The sequence below is a fragment of the Embiotoca jacksoni genome, unplaced genomic scaffold (genome assembly GCF_022577435.1).
Source record: "Embiotoca jacksoni isolate LCO1_2020_lvr unplaced genomic scaffold, fEmbJac1.0.p SCAF_41, whole genome shotgun sequence".
Classification (NCBI taxonomy): domain Eukaryota; kingdom Metazoa; phylum Chordata; class Actinopteri; family Embiotocidae; genus Embiotoca; species Embiotoca jacksoni.
The window spans coordinates 990,623-1,008,896 of NW_027185394.1; the positions used below are offsets into that span (position 1 = coordinate 990,623).

The 18,274-nt window shown below is 46.4% G+C and overlaps 2 protein-coding genes across 2 annotated transcripts in view; both read left to right on the forward strand.

The window, feature by feature from the left end:
• LOC138209869 (ATPase family AAA domain-containing protein 2-like) overlaps positions 1-933 on the forward strand; it is a 16,452-nt gene extending 15,519 nt beyond the window's left edge. Inside the window, exon 28 of the mRNA XM_069168667.1 lies at positions 645-933. Coding sequence (XP_069024768.1) covers positions 645-677 — 33 coding nt within the window. The 3' untranslated portion in view covers positions 678-933. The remainder of the gene's footprint in view (positions 1-644) is intronic.
• Positions 934-1,973: 1,040 nt separating this feature from the next.
• Positions 1,974-16,654, forward strand: LOC138209872 (zinc fingers and homeoboxes protein 1-like). Its single transcript, XM_069168670.1, has 8 exons — positions 1,974-2,489; positions 3,869-4,372; positions 5,162-5,776; positions 6,079-6,205; positions 6,792-7,982; positions 8,293-8,424; positions 9,473-9,933; positions 14,621-16,654. The coding sequence occupies exons 2-7, from the start codon at positions 4,014-4,016 to the stop codon at positions 9,923-9,925; spliced, it is 2,877 nt and encodes a 958-aa protein (XP_069024771.1). The 5' UTR covers positions 1,974-2,489; positions 3,869-4,013; the 3' UTR covers positions 9,926-9,933; positions 14,621-16,654.
• The last annotated feature ends 1,620 nt before the right edge of the window (positions 16,655-18,274 follow it).

Consider the following 18,274-nt stretch of genomic DNA (forward strand, 5'->3'; position numbering starts at 1 on the left):
GCCTCGTTTTAACGCTCCGTCTGTTAGAAAAGTATTTCTGTAAATGTCTGAATATCTGCTTGTAATTCACAACCTGAACCGAGGGTAGGGCTCTGCGCTGCGGTGGATCGGTGAACTGTGTGCTGGGGGGAGGGGCTTCTTCACACAGCTGTGGGTCTGATGTGTGTCGGAAATGGAAAAAAACCCACTGAACCCAGAGGAGTCTTTGGTGAAACCGGCGTCAGCTAGACAGGAAACAGCTGATTTATAGACACCAGGTCAGTCTGCAGGACTTCCTGTACAGGGTTAGACTGGTTTTAAACTGGTTTTAAACTGGTTTTGGACTGTGTTGGATTATTTACAGCTTTACAAGCTGGTTTTAGATCTGTACTTCCTGTACAGTTCAGCTGCGTTTCCCATCTTTTCGATCGGAGATTAATTCTATTGATTATTCAGCGGGACGTCGGCTGAGCCTTCAGTCCTTCGGCCTCATGACGACGTGTCTTCACAACACCGAAGGTTGTTTTTCTTAAGTGACTTTGGAGTCTTGAAATGAAAACATATGAGAAAAGTGCAAATTAAAACCGTCGGTGTAAGTTCCTCCGTTCAAACTCGCGCTGCCTGGTTTATATAGTTTTATTTTTTTGGTCTCTTTTGTTTTGCAGGAAATGAAGTCGGAGATCAACAGCTTCTCCTGATCAGCAGCAGGTCAAATCAAATAAAACCTCAGTTCCTTCAAATATAAAGTGGTTTACTCTGTTTTTCACGTTTGTGAAACGCATCAACGATCACAAATACCTCAGTATTTATTCTGTCAGACAGATATTTATGACACAGTATTTATTCATGTGACCAGTTTAAAAAGAGTGATATTTTTTTATTTACGATGACCATGCGGTGTTTGTTTATTGAGTCTATCATGAAGTGAGCTTTAATAAAAGTGTGTTTCCTGTCCAGCAGACTCTGTATTTATTCATTTGTTTTGCTTATAACTGATGTGGAATCAAAAAAAAATAAATACAACAAACACCTGAACATTCACAAACCTGGATTCGCGTTTACCTTGTCAAAATAAAAGCAGGGAAGATAAATTACATTTAGTGGTGCCAAGAATAATAATTAATATTTGCTGCATTACAATGTTTTGTGCTCTTTTGAAATAACCAGCTTGTACAGTTCATGTTTATCAGGTACATTGATGCAATTTCATACTTAAAAATATAGTATTTTTAATATTGCTTCCATTATAATTACTTTGCACGCTTGCATATTTCAAGTTAAAATGTATGATGAGCTTATAAAAATATGATTTAAATAGATTAAACTACCCAACTGTACATAAATAGTTAAAACTGACACAAAAATCTGCTTAGATGTAAATATAATATTAATAATATAACTTTGATAAGAGGCCATTCTGCTGTGTAAGCTTTACTTAAAGTGTCATTTTATGCAAATTTTCATGCAGTTATTTTTACGTTAGGATCGGAGTATTTTTATTACATTTCATATCAGAGTATTTCCTCTGCTGTTGATAGTAAAAGTGTTCTCCAGGCTTCTTGCGTAACTCCGCCAGTACACGGTGTATCGGCCTACTTTTATTCTGACAGTACACGGTGTATCGGCCTACTTTTATTCTGACAGTACACGGTGTATCGGCCTACTTTTATTCTGACAGTACACGGTGTATCGGCCTACTTTTATTCTGACAGTACACGGTGTATCGGCCTACTTTTATTTTGACAGTACACGGTGTATCGGCCTACTTTTATTCTGACAGTACACGGTCGGAGCTGCGCCACGCGCCTGTCGTCACTCTGACGCAATGACGCACGCGAACTCTCTGCCCTGACGCAGATATGAAAAATAAATAAATAAGTGAATGAATGTGGACAAGCTGACGTCAGCACGCCGACAGACGTTTCCGCTGAGGAGCGCGCGCCTTCGACATAAACGACTATCACGCGTTAGAAGCAGTAACTTTTCTTTTCGTAAGACATTTTATCTAACGTGGCATTTTAGAGCACTTGTTCTTTCTTTTACTGTAACGGTTTATTATTGTGATGTTGCGTTTTCTGTTCTTTAAACACCTTCTGAAGACTTTTATTCTGAAAAGCTCAAACCGGATGCGGTTCTCGGCCGCTGCTCGCGTCGGTTAGCGCCGCTCTGAAAAAAAATGGCCATCGTCGGATTCGGTGAACTATCGGTGCCTTTTTTATTAAACCGTCCTTTTCAGTAACGGAGCGGCGGAGCAACAACGATGCGAGTCGCAGCGGCGCCGCCGACTGAAACCGGAGCTCACGGGCGGTAGTTCGGCTGCTCCCCCCTCCCCCACCCCACCCCGGGCCGATAACAGGCTCCAGCCCGCGGTGGCAGCAGATGGGCGCCGCGGCGGGACGGGCGGAAAGGCGGAAGACTCGCGTGTGAAGCGGGGATGCTCCGACGGCTACGGCCGCTAGCCAGCTCAGCGTTTGTTCCGAGATGCAGGTGAACGGGACCCGAAGGAGCAGGTAAACGCACGCGAGCGGGGCGGGGGTCAGGGGGGCTGCTGGCGGCGTCTTCACCAGCCGCCGGCCCGCCGCCGCTTCTCGGGGACTCGAGCAGTCCGTTTCGCTGTTAGCTGTAGCCGTTAGCCCCGGAGGATGTTGGCGTTCCTCTTTTATTTCTGTGACCGAAGAAGAACAGCTTCTGTTAGCAGTGTGTGTGTGTGCGTGCGTGCGTGCGTGTGCGTGCACGCGCACGGACGACAGGAAGTGCAATGGAGTACACCGAGTACCAATACTGCCGCTACACAGTACTACAGTACAAGTACTGCATTCCCAGGAAGTATAGAAGTATTAGCGGCAGAATGTACTTTAAGAAGTACTTGTTCTGCAGTTATTGCTCTCATATTACTCTGGTTTCCAAACTAGGGGTCCGTGGCCCCTCTGAAGGGTCGCCACATGAATCTGAAGGGGTCTGGAAAAGAAAGATGTTTGATTTTATTTTGAAATATTTGATGTTTACCATTTTGTTTTTCATTTAATAAATCGGGAAACTACTTATAATATTGATAAGAATCTGTGACACTGGGAACCAACTGGGAAAGCTGTTAAAATGATTGTAAACCACAGTTTTAATCTTTTAAAAGCTTAATATTTAAATCTAAATCTGAATAAAACTAGCAGACAATAAATGTGGTGAAATATTTTCCCCTGAAATGTGATAAAGAATCAGTCTACAAACAGAAATACTCAAAACATTTAGATAAGTTTCAGTAAAACCTGACAGATACAGTTAATTCCTCAGGATTTTTGGTTTTGTTGTCTAATTTTAAGAATGTAAACAAGACAAAAATATCAAAACAAACTTTCGTGGTCTTTTTTTTTATGGAGCGCATTAAAAGAAGGTGAAGAGGTAACAGAGGTTAGGCAGCTGGGGGAGGAGCCAGCGGTGGATCTGACCAATCTGATCGGAAACCTGACGATACTACGTCCCGCCCACCGATAGCTGTAACCTGACTGCACCACAGGCCTGTCAATCAAACAGACACGCCCCCAAAAACAGGTCTTCTTGAATCTTCTTTTCTAATGAATGAGGGATTATTTTCAGATGGACCTCCAGAAAACTAATAAGAAGGAGTGACTTTAGCTAACAACACCGAGATAACTGATGGACACATTTTATTCACTTTGGATTTGATGAGAGAAGTTGAATGGGAGTCTATGGAGCCGGAGGCTTTTTGGAGCCGACCTCTAGTGGCACTCGCTGGTATTGCAGCTGAAGACACTTCTGGATCAGAACCATTTTACAGACCTGAAGATACGAACTCTTTTATAAAGTCGGTGTTTTCTATCCAGTCTGAACACGGTTGGTTTTAATATTAATAATAATATTTTCTCACCTGCAGGATTTGAGAATAACGGAGGAAACCTTTCGACTGACGACCTCCTACTTTATGGAGTCACAACAGGACGACTTGAACTGAGACGGATTCGTTACTTCGGCTAACCGCAGCGCTCACCGAACCCCCCCAACCACCTCCCACCCCCAGGATGGCGAGCAGGAGGAAGTCCACCACGCCCTGCATGGTGCCTCCTCGAGAGGCCGTCGACTCGGATCAGGAGATGGAGGACGTGGAGGAGGAGGACGAGGAGGAGGCGGCGGCGGCGGCCGATCCCGAAGACGGCAACGCGTCCTCCGAGGCGGCGTCCGCTCTGCTGGAGGCGGGCGAGGACGCGGCGCCGGACCGCTACCTGGACCTGAACACGGCCGAGGGCGGCTACGAGTGCAAATACTGCAGCTTCCAGACGTCGGAGCTCAACATGTTCACCATGCACGTGGACACGGAGCACCCCGACGTCGTCATCAACACCTCCTACGTCTGCATGTTGTGCGACTACCACACCAAGAGGTAAGAGTGTGTGTGTGTGTGTGTGTGTGTGTGTGTGTGTGTGTGTGTGTGTGTGTGTGTGTGTTTTGCTCAGTGCTGCCCCCTTCAGTTCAGTATTTGTTCAGATCATTTTTTGGTATTATTATTATTATTATTATTATTTTCTCCGCAAAAAGTGATCGTGCAGTAAAATCCAAATGGCCAAAACTCACGAAAATTGGCATGTTGGTTTCTAATTCCCCCGACGACCTGGGCACCAAAAATGGCAGCATTAGCCCTAAAGGTGGCGCTGTAACAATCAACTCAACAAGAAAATGGTAATATCTTGTAAGCGGCTACAGGGATTTGTACGAAATTGGGGTTCTAGGGTCACGTCTCGGTTGATGCTTGAAATTTGGTAATGATTGATGGAAGTGGGTGTGGCTTATTACAACAAATCTTAAATGTCTAGCATTTCAATAAACCAACATTTTTATTCTGGATGGTCTTTGGATACGAGACATCGCGCGTCGTTTGGTCGAACGCTGAGTCAGCAGAAATGTTCGATATCTTCCTGTAATGATTACCGTACGCACATTTTCTCCTCCCCCAAACATCCGATCAAACTTTGACGACACACCTGACATCATCGGAACGATGTGAATTTTTTTATATGAATTTTATCGAAACAAATTTGCACTTTTTGATGTATTTTAACTGTAAACAAACAAAAGTCAGCTTTCTGTTCACTACTGAGGTCGTATTTTTTTTTCTTGTCCTTTTGTTATTGCGGAAATTAAAACATTTTACCCACAATTCTCCGCCCTCCAGTTACGACACGCTGCTGGCCCACAACGCTCGGCTGCACCCGGGCGAAGACAACTTCACGCGGACGATGGTGAAGCGCAACAACGAAACCGTCTTCCAGCAGACGGTGAACGACCTCACCTTCGACGGCAGCTTCGTCAAAGTGGAGGAGGACGAGTCGGAGGAGACGTCGCGCTGCGGCATCGCCTTCAGCAAGACGCCCATCATGAGGATCAGGAGCCGGCCGGAGCCCAAGAAGTTCATCGCCGCCCACAAAATGTTGGCGGACGACGTCATCAAAGTGGAGAGCGACGAGGACGACGAGAACAGGGAGCCGCCCACGCTGTCGCCTGCCCCGATGACGCCCGCCGCCGCCGCCGCCCCCCGCCTCATCCCCGTCTCGGCGCCGCTGCAGGTGCACGCCGTCCCGCAGAGCATCGTGGTCAACAGCCCCAACGTGCTGCAGATCAAAGGCGGCGGCGGCGGCGTGCTGCCTCCGGGCACGCTGGCCCAGGTTCTGTCGGCGCTGCAGAACCAGCAGAACAACACCCAGACGCAGCTGCTCATCCCCATCAGCAGCATCCCCACCTACAACACCGCCATGGACAACAACGTCCTGCTGGTCAGCGCCTACAACAGGTAACCCGCGGTAATTCCAATCAATCATCCGTATGTCCGACGGAGCTGAGTTTCTGGTGTTACATCATCATCACCATCCTTCGTATAAAAACCCAAGAAAACATCAAAGAGCAGTTTTAAACATTTGATGCAGGTTTTCTAAATCCAAAATGTTTAATCAAATCAAAACATGTTTTAGTTTGTTCAGTTAAAGTTTTTCAGATGTTTCCTTTTAGTTTAACAACTTTATATACAAATCACACATGAAGGTGTTTGTGTTGGACAGCTTATTTGTTGTTGTTGTTGTTGTTGTTTTGTGGCAGGTTTCCGTACCCGTCGGTGTCGGAGATCATGGGTTTGTCGTCACAGACCAAGTTCAGCGAGGAGCAGATCAAAGTCTGGTTTTCTGCTCAGAGACTCAAACACGGAGTCAGCTGGACGCCGGAGGAGGTGGGAGGAGGCGCGGGCACGCACACACACGCACACACACGCACACACACACACACACACACACACACACACACACACACACACACACACACACACCACGTCCAAATATGGTCACTTCCTGCTCCAAACCGCTCCGAACTAGCAAAGATGGCGTCGGACAGAATTTGAACTGGAGGATTCATAACGTTCACAAACCAACAATGACATCACTGATGGTTGATGACATCACTGCTTGGTTGATGACATCACTGCTTGGTTGATGATTGGTTCATACAAACAAACAGCACCCAAATGTGTGACGTCCAATCAGAGGAGCTCCTGCTTTATGAAACCAAACAGGAATCTTTATAGTTGTAAACAAATATAATCGCCACAAAGAATACGAATGATACAAATATAGAACATTTTTGGTGAATATGGGCCGAACGGAGGGCTTTGCTTCCAAGTCTGCTGCTATCGGGTGGGCGGGGCCTTCTGTGGAGGCGGGGCTAGGGAGACGTCTGCACGCACAACATCAGAGTAAGACAAGAGCTCCATTTCCATTCGGTGAGTTGTCCCGTTAACGTTGGCTGTGCTGCTCCTGCAGGTGGAGGAGGCGCGGAGGAAGAAGTTCAACGGCACGGTGCAGACCGTCCCTCAGACCATCACCGTCATCCCAGCCAACATCGCCGCCGCCACCAACGGCCTCCAGTCCATCTTCCAGACGTGTCAGATCGTCGGCCAGCCGGGCCTCGTCCTCACGCAGGTGGCCGGCAACGGCGGCACCGTGCCGGTCGCGTCCCCCATCACCCTGACGGTCGCCAGCGTCCCCGGCAACCAGCCCAAAGCCGCCGAGCCGTCGACGTCCGAGTCGAAGACGGAGCTGTCGGCCGGCGCGTCGCTGAGTCTGGACACCGGCGCCACCAAACCCAAGAAGTCCAAAGAGCAGCTGGCGGAGCTGAAGGCGAGCTACGGCCGGCGGCAGTTCGCCACCGAGGCGGAGATCTCGCGGCTCATGCAGGTCACCAAACTCTCCAAGCGGGCGATAAAGAAGTGGTTCAGCGACACGCGCTACAACCAGAGGAACTCCAAGGACCACCACAGCCTGCTCGCCGCCGCCGCGTTGGGCGGAGGGAGGGGGGGAGGGCGGAGCGGCGGCGGCGCCGCCAGCCTTAACGATGCCAATAGCGGCGAAGTCGCCGCCACCACCATCATCATCGACTCCAGCGACGACGCCGGCGACTCCTCGCCGACGTCGGCCAGCGCGCCGGGCTCGTCCGGCGCCGCCAGCGACCCGCGCGTCAAATTCCGGCACGCCTTCCCCGACTTCACGCCGCAGAAGTTCAAGGAGAAGACGCCGGAGCAGCTGCTCGTCCTGGAGGCCAGCTTCCAGCAGTCGGACACGCCGTCGGACGAGGAGCTGAGCCGGCTGCGGGCGGAGACCAAGCTGACGCGGCGCGAGGTGGACGCCTGGTTCACGGAGAGGCGGAAGATGGCGGGACAGTCGCGAGACAGCGACGGCGAGGGCGACGCGGACAAGACCAAGCCGTCGTCCTCGGCGCGGGAGCGGCAGACGACGCCGCCCGCCGGCAGGAAGGTGGTGAAGAAGACGCCGGAGCAGCTGCACATCCTGAAGAAGGCCTTCGTCCGCACGCAGTGGCCGACGTCCGAGGAGTACGACCAGATGGCCGAGGACAGCGGCCTGCCGAGGCCCTACGTCGTCAACTGGTTCGGAGACACGCGCTACGCCTGCAAGAACAGCAACCTGAAGTGGTACTACCTCTACCAGAGCGGCAAGGTGCGCACGCTTCCTTTACCGTAACCACGACAACGTGACTCGGGAGTCCGGGAAATGTTTTTCAAGAAATGTTACGATTATCCGAGAAGTTACCGACTCGATAAAATCCGTAATCTAAACGTGTTCACGTCAAATTCGCTCTCCAAAATATAAAACTTTTTTTGGTTTGTTTGCGCCATCTCCGTGAGAAGGCGGAGTGATATTTGAGGATATTGTCGGTACTACTTGTTGCATAATCATGTTTTTATTTGATCAGTCTCAGCGATGTTGGCGAGTCTTGAACGTAGTTCGACTGTCTGCTGGGTTTCAGGTGGACGAGGCGCTGAACGGTGGAGCCAAGAGCCAGAAGAAGTCCAGGAAGCGTTTCCGAGGTTGGTCGAGGAGGACACGCCGGCCGTACCCCTGCAAACGCTCTCCACAGGGGGGCGCCGGCGCCATCAAGGTGTGTGTGTGTGTGTGTGTGTGTGTGTGTGTGTGTGTGTGTGTGTGTGTGTGTGTGTGTGTGTTTGTGTAGGTGTGTGTGTGTGTGTGTGTGTGTGTGTGTGTGTTCATCTTTGTGTGTGTGTGTATGTGGGTGTGTGTGTGTGTTCATCTTTGTGTGTGTGTGTGTGTGTGTGTGTGTGTGTGTGTGTGTGTGTGTGTGTGTTCATCTTTGTGTGTGTGTGTGTGTATGTGGGTGTGTGTGTGTGTTCATCTTTGTGTGTGTGTGTGTGTATGTGGGTGTGTGTGTGTGTTCATCTTTGTGTGTGTGTGTGTGTGTGTGTGTGTGTGTGTGTGTGTGTGTGGGTGGGTGGCTTTCACAGAACAAACACAAACCGCAAGAATGAAAACCAACTTTATTGACTTTGCAACTTAAAATCAGGCTGAAAGTAAAACGACTGATTCACATGTTTCTGTTTTTATGTATTTTACATGTAGAACAAAACTTTTACTTTCCAGTAGTTTAGTGTCGGAGGTATAGGAAGTCGATAATTAAGAAAAACAGATGAGTCCATAATGAACTGAATGAGTAGAGCTAAGGGGTGGCGATATATGGAATATACTCGATGTAGAAATAGAAAGCACAAATTATTATAGACACGAGTGTTTGAATGCAGACAGATAGCCTCAAAATATCACTATATATATTGTGTATCGCAATATTTTTAGGCTATATCGCAATACACGATATACATCATGATATTTTGAGGCTATATCGCTAAACAAGGAGGTTTGAATGCAGACATGTAGCCTAAAAACATATAATATATATAGTGTATAGTGATGTAGCCTAAAAGTATTGCGATATTATTTTTAGGCCTTTTAATTAAAAATAATAAAAGTTTCCTTTTTCATAAATAGTTTGTTTGATTGAAAAAAACCAAAACCTCTGTTTTCCTTTAAGGACCATTTTAACCTCGTATACACAGCGTGTCAAACAGTTGGTTCTCCTGTCAGACCAGACCTAAAGTAACTTCCCCCCCGTCCCCTCCGTCCCCTCCGTCCTGCAGGTGAAGTCGGGGAAGGCCTTCCTGAAAGACTACTACCTCAAACACCGAGCGCTCAGCGAGAGAGACCTCGACGACCTCGTCACCAAGTCCAGCATGAGCTACGAGCAGGTCCGAGACTGGTTCTCCGAGACCGCCAGGAGGGCGCAGGAGGGCAGGGAGCCCTTCAGCGACGAGGAGACGGAGGGAGAGGAGGGCGAGGAAGAGGAGGACGACGAGGACGAAGAGGAGGAGGAGGAGGCAGAGGCAGCGGCAGAGGAGGAGGAGGAGGAGGAGCACGGGGACAGCGAAGGAGAGATGGAGGTGAAAGAACAGGGAGAGGAGGCGTCGGACGAGGAGAAGGAGGACGCCGAAGAAGAGGAAGAGGAGGAGGAGAAAGAGGAGGAAGACAAAACAATCCAGGAGGAATCTGAAGGGGTCAGCCAATCACAGCCTCAGGCAGAGGAGCAGACATGAGCGGACAGGTGAGTGTTTCCATGGCAACATGCAGCAATCAGCACATCTTCATCTAACTAGACACGTAAAGCAGATCTGCAGCTGCTGGTCACTTTTCATTGATTAGTTTGATCAGTCTGTTCATCTGAGCACCACCAATTATTTGAATTATTTGACATCACTCCATACTATACACTTACTATAGTATACTTTACATGTATTATGACACTGCATTCTATACTATGACATCACACTGCATTCTATACTATGACATCACATGGCATACTATACTATGACATCACGCCACGTTATGACATCACCCCACACTATATTATGACATCACACCATGCTATACTATGACATCACACCATACTATACTGTCATCACGCCACATTGACATCACACCACATTATATTATGACATCACACCACATTATATTATGACATCACACCACATTCTATGCTATGACATCACACTACATACTATACTATGACATCACAACACATTAAATTGTGACATCACCACATTCTATACTATGACATCACGCCACACTATACTATTCGATTCAATTCAACTTTATTTATATAGCGCCAAATCACAACACAGGTTATTTCATGGCACTTAAAGTCCTTACAGCAAGACTTTACAACATTATACAGAGAAACCAACAATTCAAAAATTCCCACATAAGAGGGAAAAACTCCTCTTTAAGGGAGAAAAACCTCCAACAGAGGGAAGAAAAACTCCCTTTAACAGGAAGAAACCTCCAACAGAACCAGGATCAGAGGTGGAGAACATCTGTTAACAGAACCAGGATCAGAGGTGGGAGGAGCATCTGTTAACAGAACCAGGATCAGAGGTGGGCGGAGCATCTGTTAACAGAACCAGGATCAGAGGTGGGAGGAGCATCTGTTAACAGAACCAGGATCAGAGGTGGGCGGAGCATCTGTTAACAGAACCAGGATCAGAGGTGGGCGGAGCATCTGTTAACAGAACCAGGATCAGAGGTGGGAGGAGCATCTGTTAACAGAACCAGGATCAGAGGTGGGCGGAGCATCTGCCTCGACCGATTGGGGTGAGAGGAGAGCAGAGAGAGAAAAGGACAGCATAGAGATAGAAGAGAAGAACTGTTGGTGGAGACGACAATCACAGAGCAGAGACATGCAGCTCCATGACGGGACATCTGGAAAAGAAAGAACAGAAACTACACGAGTGAAGGAACTGAATGGAGACAACAGATAATAATAAGAAACTATGGGAGAGAAGAAGATGGTGAGGTATGAGTCAGTTAAAGAGTAGGAGGAAAGAAAAGAAGCTCAGCATGTAACGAGGTCCTCCAGCAGCCTCGGCTTATAACAGCATAACTAAGGGTTGGTTCAGGTCTACCTGAGCCAGCCCTAACTATAGGCTTTATCAAGAAGGAACGTTTTGAGTCTAATCTTAAAGCTAGAGAGGGTTTCTGCCCCTCCAACACAAACTGGGAGCTGGTTCCACAGGGGAGGAGCCTGAAAACTGAAGCTCCGCCTCCCATTCTACTTCTGGAAACTCTAGGAACCACAAGTAGACCAGCGTACTGAGAGAGAAGCTCTCTACTAGGATTATATGGTTCTATAAGATCTCTAAGATATGATGGAGCCTGGTCATGTATACTATATACTATGACATCACAACATTCTATACTATGACATCGCGCCATACAATATACACCGCTCCAAAAAAATAAAGGGACCACTTAAACACCTCAATGTAACTCCAATCAATCCCACTTCTGTGAAATCAAGCTGTCCAGTTTGGATCAACACTGATTGAGGATCAGTTTCACCTGCTGTTGTACAAATGGAACAAACAGGTGGAAATGAGACAATTATCAAGACAACCCTATAAAGGAACGGTTCTGCAGGTGGTGACCACAGACCGTTTCTCTGTCCTCGTCCTTTCTGGATGATCGTTGGTCCCTTTTGCATTTTGCCAGTGTCCTCACCACTAGAGGGAGCATGAGGTGTCTCCAACCCACAGAAGTTGTTCAGGTAGTGCAGCTCATCCAGGATGGCACATCAATGCACGCTGTGGCAAGAAGGTTTGCTGTGTCTGTCAGCACAGTGTCAAGAGGACGGAGGACATACCGGGAGACGGGCCGGTCCACCAGGAGACGTGGAGGGGGACGTAGGAGGACAACAACCCGGCAGCGGGACCGCTATCTGCTCCTTTGTGCAAGGAGGAGCAGGAGGAGCGCTGCCAGAGCCCTACAAAATGACCTCCAGCAGGCCACTAATGTGCATGTTTCTGCTCAAACTGTCAGAAACAGACTCCATGAGGGCGGTACGAGGACCCGACGTCCACAAGTGGGGTCTGTGCTCACAGCCCAACACCGTGCGGGGCGACCGGACTTTACCGGAGAACACCGAGATCGGCAGCTTCTCCGTCGGCGTCCTGCGGTCTTCACGGATGAGACCAGGTTCACACTGAGCACATGTGACAGACGTGACGGAGTCTGGAGACGCCGTGGAGAACGTTCTGCTGCCTGCAACATCCTCCAGCGGGACCGGGTCGGCGGCGGGTCAGCGACGGTCTGGGGAGGCGTTTCTTCGGAGGGCAGCGCAGCCCTCCGTGGGCTAGCCAGAGGTACCCTGACTGCCATTAGGTCCCGGGATGAGATCCTCAGACCCGTTGAAGACCATCTGCTGGTGCAGTGGGTCCTGGGTTCTTCTGATGCAGGACAATGCTCGGCCTCATGTGGCTGGAGTGTGTCAGCAGTTCCTGCACGATGAAGGCATCGATGCTACGGACCGGCCCGCCCGTTCCCCAGACCTGAATCCAGTCCAGCACATCCGGGACATTGTATCTCGTTCCGTCCGCCGACGCCACGTCCACCGCAGACTGTCCGGGAGCGGACTGATGCTTTGATCCAGGTCTGGGAGGAGATCCCTCAGGAGAACATCTGTGGTCTCATCAGGAGCATGCCCAGGCGTTGTAGGGAGTGATACAGGCACGTGGAGGACACACACACTACTGAGACTCATTTGGACTTGTCTTCAGGAATCTCCACAGAAGTTGGATCAGTCTGTGATCTGATTTTTCCACTTTTATTTTGAGTATGATTCTGAATCCAGACCTCCATGGATAATGATTCTGATTCCCATTGATCATTCTTATGTTATTTTGTTCTCAACACATTCCACTATGTAATGAATCAAGATTTGAACTGGAAGATTTCATTCATTGAGATCTAGGATGTGTTGTTTAAGTGTTCCCTTTATTTTTTTGAGCAGTGTACTATGACATCCCACCATTCTATACTATGACATCACGCCATACTATATACACTGACATCACACCATTCTATACTATGACATCACACCATTCTATACTATGACATCACGCCATGCTATATACTATGACATCACACCATACTATATACACTGACATCACACCATTCTATACTATGACATCACACCATTCTATACTATGACATCACGCCATGCTATATACTATGACATCACACCATTCTATACTATGACATCACGCCATACTATACACTGACATCACACCATACTATATACTATGACATCACGCCATACTATACACTGACATCACACCATACTATATACTATGACATCACACCATACTATATACTATGACATCACACCATACTATATACTATGACATCACACCATACTATACACTGACATCACACCATTCTATACTATGACATCACACCATACTATACACTGACATCACACCATTCTATACTATGACATCATGCCACTCTATACTATGACATCACACTACATTCTGTACTATGACATCACACCATTCTATACTATGACATCGCGCCATGCTATATACTATGACATCACACCATTCTATACTATGACATCACACCATACTATATACTATGACATCACACCATACTATACACTGACATCACACCATTCTATACTATGACATCACACCATTCTATACTATGACATCACACCATACTATACACTGACATCACACCATTCTATACTATGACATCACACCATTCTATACTATGACATCACGCCATGCTATATACTATGACATCACACCATTCTATACTATGACATCACACCATACTATACACTGACATCACACCATACTATACTATGACATCACGCCATGCTATATACTATGACATCACACCATTCTATACTATGACATCACGTCATACTATACACTGACATCACACCATACTATATACTATGACATCACACCATACTATATACTATGACATCACGCCATACTATACACTGACATCACACCATACTATATACTATGACATCACACCATACTATACACTGACATCACACCATTCTATACTATGACATCACACCATTCTATACTATGACATCACGCCATGCTATATACTATGACATCACACCATTCTATACTATGACATCACGCCATGCTATATACTATGACATCACACCATTCTATATATTATGACATCACACTACATTCTGTAGTGACATCACACCATACCGTACTGTGACATGACGCTGGCTGTATGTAAATATTAGATGTGGAACGTTCCACAAAATCTACAGTTTCACCCAGTTTGAAATATTTATTGCCGACTTTCTTCCTCTGGTCCGTTTTCACACTTAAGATGTTGCTGGTTCGAATCCCCGACCGGCCGCTCACATGAAAGTCTCCTGATTTACTTCCTGTTTTTTTCCCCTCTGCGATCCACAGATCTCTGGTTGCTTCCAGCCGGCGGAGGACGACAGACGTCAGCGTTTCTCAGCTGCTGGCTCGCGACCCAGCGAGGTCACGTTGCTGTTGAACGACAGGTTCGTGCCTTCCAGATGAACTTTGGGTCGTGGCGCCGCTGAGAATCACTGAGGTGAAGGAGCTGAAGTTAAAGCGTCTGGGTTTGGGTTTGTTCTCGCTGACAAACTGGGGACCAACTGCTCACCGGACGACGCCAGCGTACGTTGCTGCTCCGCTCCCGCAGACAAGGCTTTTATTTTGGTGAGAATGACTCGGCTTTTATTTTGGCCTTTTCTGTCGTTTTTTTTTTTCATACTCAAAAAAAAAGAATCCAAAACATTTCTAAGACGTGAGACCTTGCGTGGTTTCCTCCTTATTAAGATGACTTTTCAGAATAAAGGAGGAACCATCAGACATCTTTCTCAATCAAGGGAACGTCCTCGACCCAATGATGAAAACATGTTGCTCTTCTAAAGGAGAAACTTTTTAAAGCTGCAGTTTTTTTTTTGTGAATAGACAATTCAAAATGAGTGCCATTCTGTTTCTACGTTGGTTTTAAATAAGAAAAAAAAAGAAAAAAAAATCAGTGCTGGAATGAATTACATGTTTTTGTATTTTTTCCAAGTGATTTGTTAAAAGTCCTGACGACATGTAAGATAACGAATTCTTCGCACTGTTCTGATGCTTCGAAAACAGTGATCATTTCCACGTTGGCAGACGTTTGGGTTCGTTCAGTTTCAAAGACGTCAACTCGGTCGGAGAACCCAACAGAGCCGCATCATTAAAGGGAAAATCCACGTTAAAACCTTCTTCTTTTTGTTTTTAAAGTCTAATCAGACGTTTTACAGCCCACGAGGCCATTAGAAGAAAGAAAAAGAAAATTCTCTGAAGAATTTTTTTACCTTCGTAAATTGAAAAACCGCTGAAAACTTTTTTTTTTTTTTTTTTTTTTTTTTAGACCAATCAACCAAACTGAGTTTCTACTTTCAGCTTCTGACTGAAGGCAGCAAATTCAAAAATGTTCCAAAAGGTTTCTTGAACGGCATTCTGGGAAATGTAGGAAATCTGCTGGAGAAAAGTTTGTGCTACTAAAATGCTAACGAAAACAAAATCAATGCTAAAGTGGATTTTTCCTTTAACGACAATCCGTCAGATTTAAAACATCCGTGTTTTTATTTCTGTTTTGTTTCTAAACGACAGAGTTGATCGACTTGAAAAAGGATTTCGAACCCAAATAACTTTGTGTCCAAAAAAAAAATACAAAAAAAAAAAAGAACCAGGCATGTGTGCTCTACTTCAGGAAACAGGCAACTTTACCTCAGTCAGTTAAGCTACGAACTCGGTAAGATTGTGACATTTACACCTTAACGACAGTTTTCTTTCTTCTTCTTTTTTTTTTTTTTAAAGAGAGTTCAATACTGTATGCATGAAAATACGAGTACACGATAATTATGTCTTTCAGATGGCGTTCTTTATTTTTCTTTTTTTCTTCAAATTTGTCCTCGCCACCAAAGTAAGAGAATCACTTTAAAGAGAAAAACAAAAGAAGAGTTATTAGTGCATTTATTTGCTTAAATACGGGTGAGCAAACGGTATCTTTCAGGTTTTACACAAGAAATACAGACGATATTTTAGGGACAAGAAAACCACAAGCACTTGGCTTAGTTCCTGTGGGGACTTTTTAACTTTTCCTATGTGGGGGGGGGAGGAAGAAATAAGCTTTTATTTTGCTTTTCTCTCTTCCTGTGTTGACTGAACCATGTAGGACTGTGTGAGGATATGCAAACAGAACAATCAGCGGGTGGTGGACTGGAAAAGGAACGTCTCTCTGGTTCGGGGTTTTAATGATTTCATCAGTGACATGAGCGCTGTAATTTTGCAAACTTAAGCCTTTCTGCCATTCGTTAAATTGCTTTAATAGCCAACAGTTTAGTAGTTAATTTATTTATTATATCTGGACTTTCATGGATATCTTTTTTTGTCTGCAAGCAGAAAAATAAAAAGTGAAAACACGGGTGTGCGTTTCATTTTTATTTCCTACTCAAACTTCAATCTTTATTTCTTACCAACGACATTAAAACCGGACGTGGACATTAATTCGATAAACCATGTATGGTCCTAAATATTTTTTTACAGTCACGCGATAGTATTTCATATGTATGTCTGACTTTTATTCGTATTTTGGACGACATGCTATAGTATGACTTTTTTTCCGATTCCAATATGTGGATCCATGCATTATTTCAGGCGAGTTTGTCTCAGCAGGAAGTTCGGACAGGCGGGCAGCCCGCACGCTGAATCAGGCAGAGAACCGACAGATCAGAACTACAGGCGGAACAACGAGCGTCCAAACTTACGGCGAGCTGCCGTGGTACCAGGTGAGCCGGCAGAACGAAGACGAAGTGCAGGACCGGTGTTGAAATGCAGCCGGTGATCAGTGGAGTGCAGCTGTGCCAGCCGGCCAGAGGAGTGGACGAGGGAGGAGCCTGGAAGATGGAAAACAGAGGCCACGCCCACCAGACAGACCCTAACAAAGCACACAGAACATGAAAACAAACACAAGGAATAACAAGAACAGACATAATAAAAGAAATTAATTTAGTGTCTGGTTTTCTCTTCATACATACTGAACTAAAAACTGTGATGAGGTTGGTGTTTCACCAGGACCCAAATGCAGGCTCACAGACTCGGGTATCAGTTCCAAAATACAGTCTTTATTTCAACAAACAAAAAGGTGGCACCTACAGCGTCCACTTGCTTCCTAGTCGGGAGGGCAACTCAACCACCTGGTGGCTCCGACAGGGAGCTCTGCTGCAGGAACGGGACGGACGGGGGACGGACGGGGGACTGGCAGTCCTTGCGGTGATCCTCAGGCACTCGCAGTAACTCGCCGTCGTCTAACTTGCTAGTCGTTGTAGTAATGCACCGACAACCAGAGTTGTGCAGGGGCAGGTTACTTATAGTCTGGGGAGGTGATCAGGGAGATGCAGCACACCTGCAGGTGGTGATCAGGGGTGAGTGGCTGCAGCTGCTGGGACCAGTGAGGGGCGTGGCCACGGGAGGAGAGGAGAGGAGGACACAGGAGGAGAGGAGAGGAGGACACAGGAGGAGAGGGGATCGGGGGTTAAACAGGAAAACAGGACTCCTGACAAAAACAAAAACAGATTTCAGCCCCAAATGGCTAAAATCCTCTTACCGTACTTTATTTAAAATTTGATGTAAAATCTTTATTTAAAATCAACAGAAACAGAACAGATACATGTTATGTGCACTGGTTTGAATGGAAATTTAATTTAAAGGTAATTATCACATTTTAAAGTACTTTTACCTCCATGGAGGATGTTACAGTCCAGCTGCAGTTAAACTCAGGTGGAAACATTTAGAAGTTTTACTGCAGTATTTTGTTGTATTACTCTTAAAGCGAAGGATGTGAATTATTGAGTATTAAATCCAGACTAGTCTTCGTTCTAGAAGCAACTTTTTTACTCCATCAAATGTTTTGATCCATGAGATTTCTGCTCAATAAAAAAACCTCCTGAATCATCTCGGAAACCAACATCTTGATATTTGACTTTTAATTTCGTCCGGTTGCTGCGTTTGGTCCCGGTGACCCGCCTCGGTCACTCCAGGTATTGG

Excerpts from the sequence above, each read along its gene's own strand:
- LOC138209872 (XM_069168670.1), top strand. The coding sequence starts at position 4,014 with ATGGCGAGCAGGAGGAAGTCCACCACGCCCTGCATGGTGCCTCCTCGA. Across the intron at positions 6,206-6,791 it reads TCAGCTGGACGCCGGAGGAG|GTGGAGGAGGCGCGGAGGAA; the intron begins GTGGGAGGAGGC and ends CTGCTCCTGCAG. Across the intron at positions 7,983-8,292 it reads ACCTCTACCAGAGCGGCAAG|GTGGACGAGGCGCTGAACGG; the intron begins GTGCGCACGCTT and ends GCTGGGTTTCAG.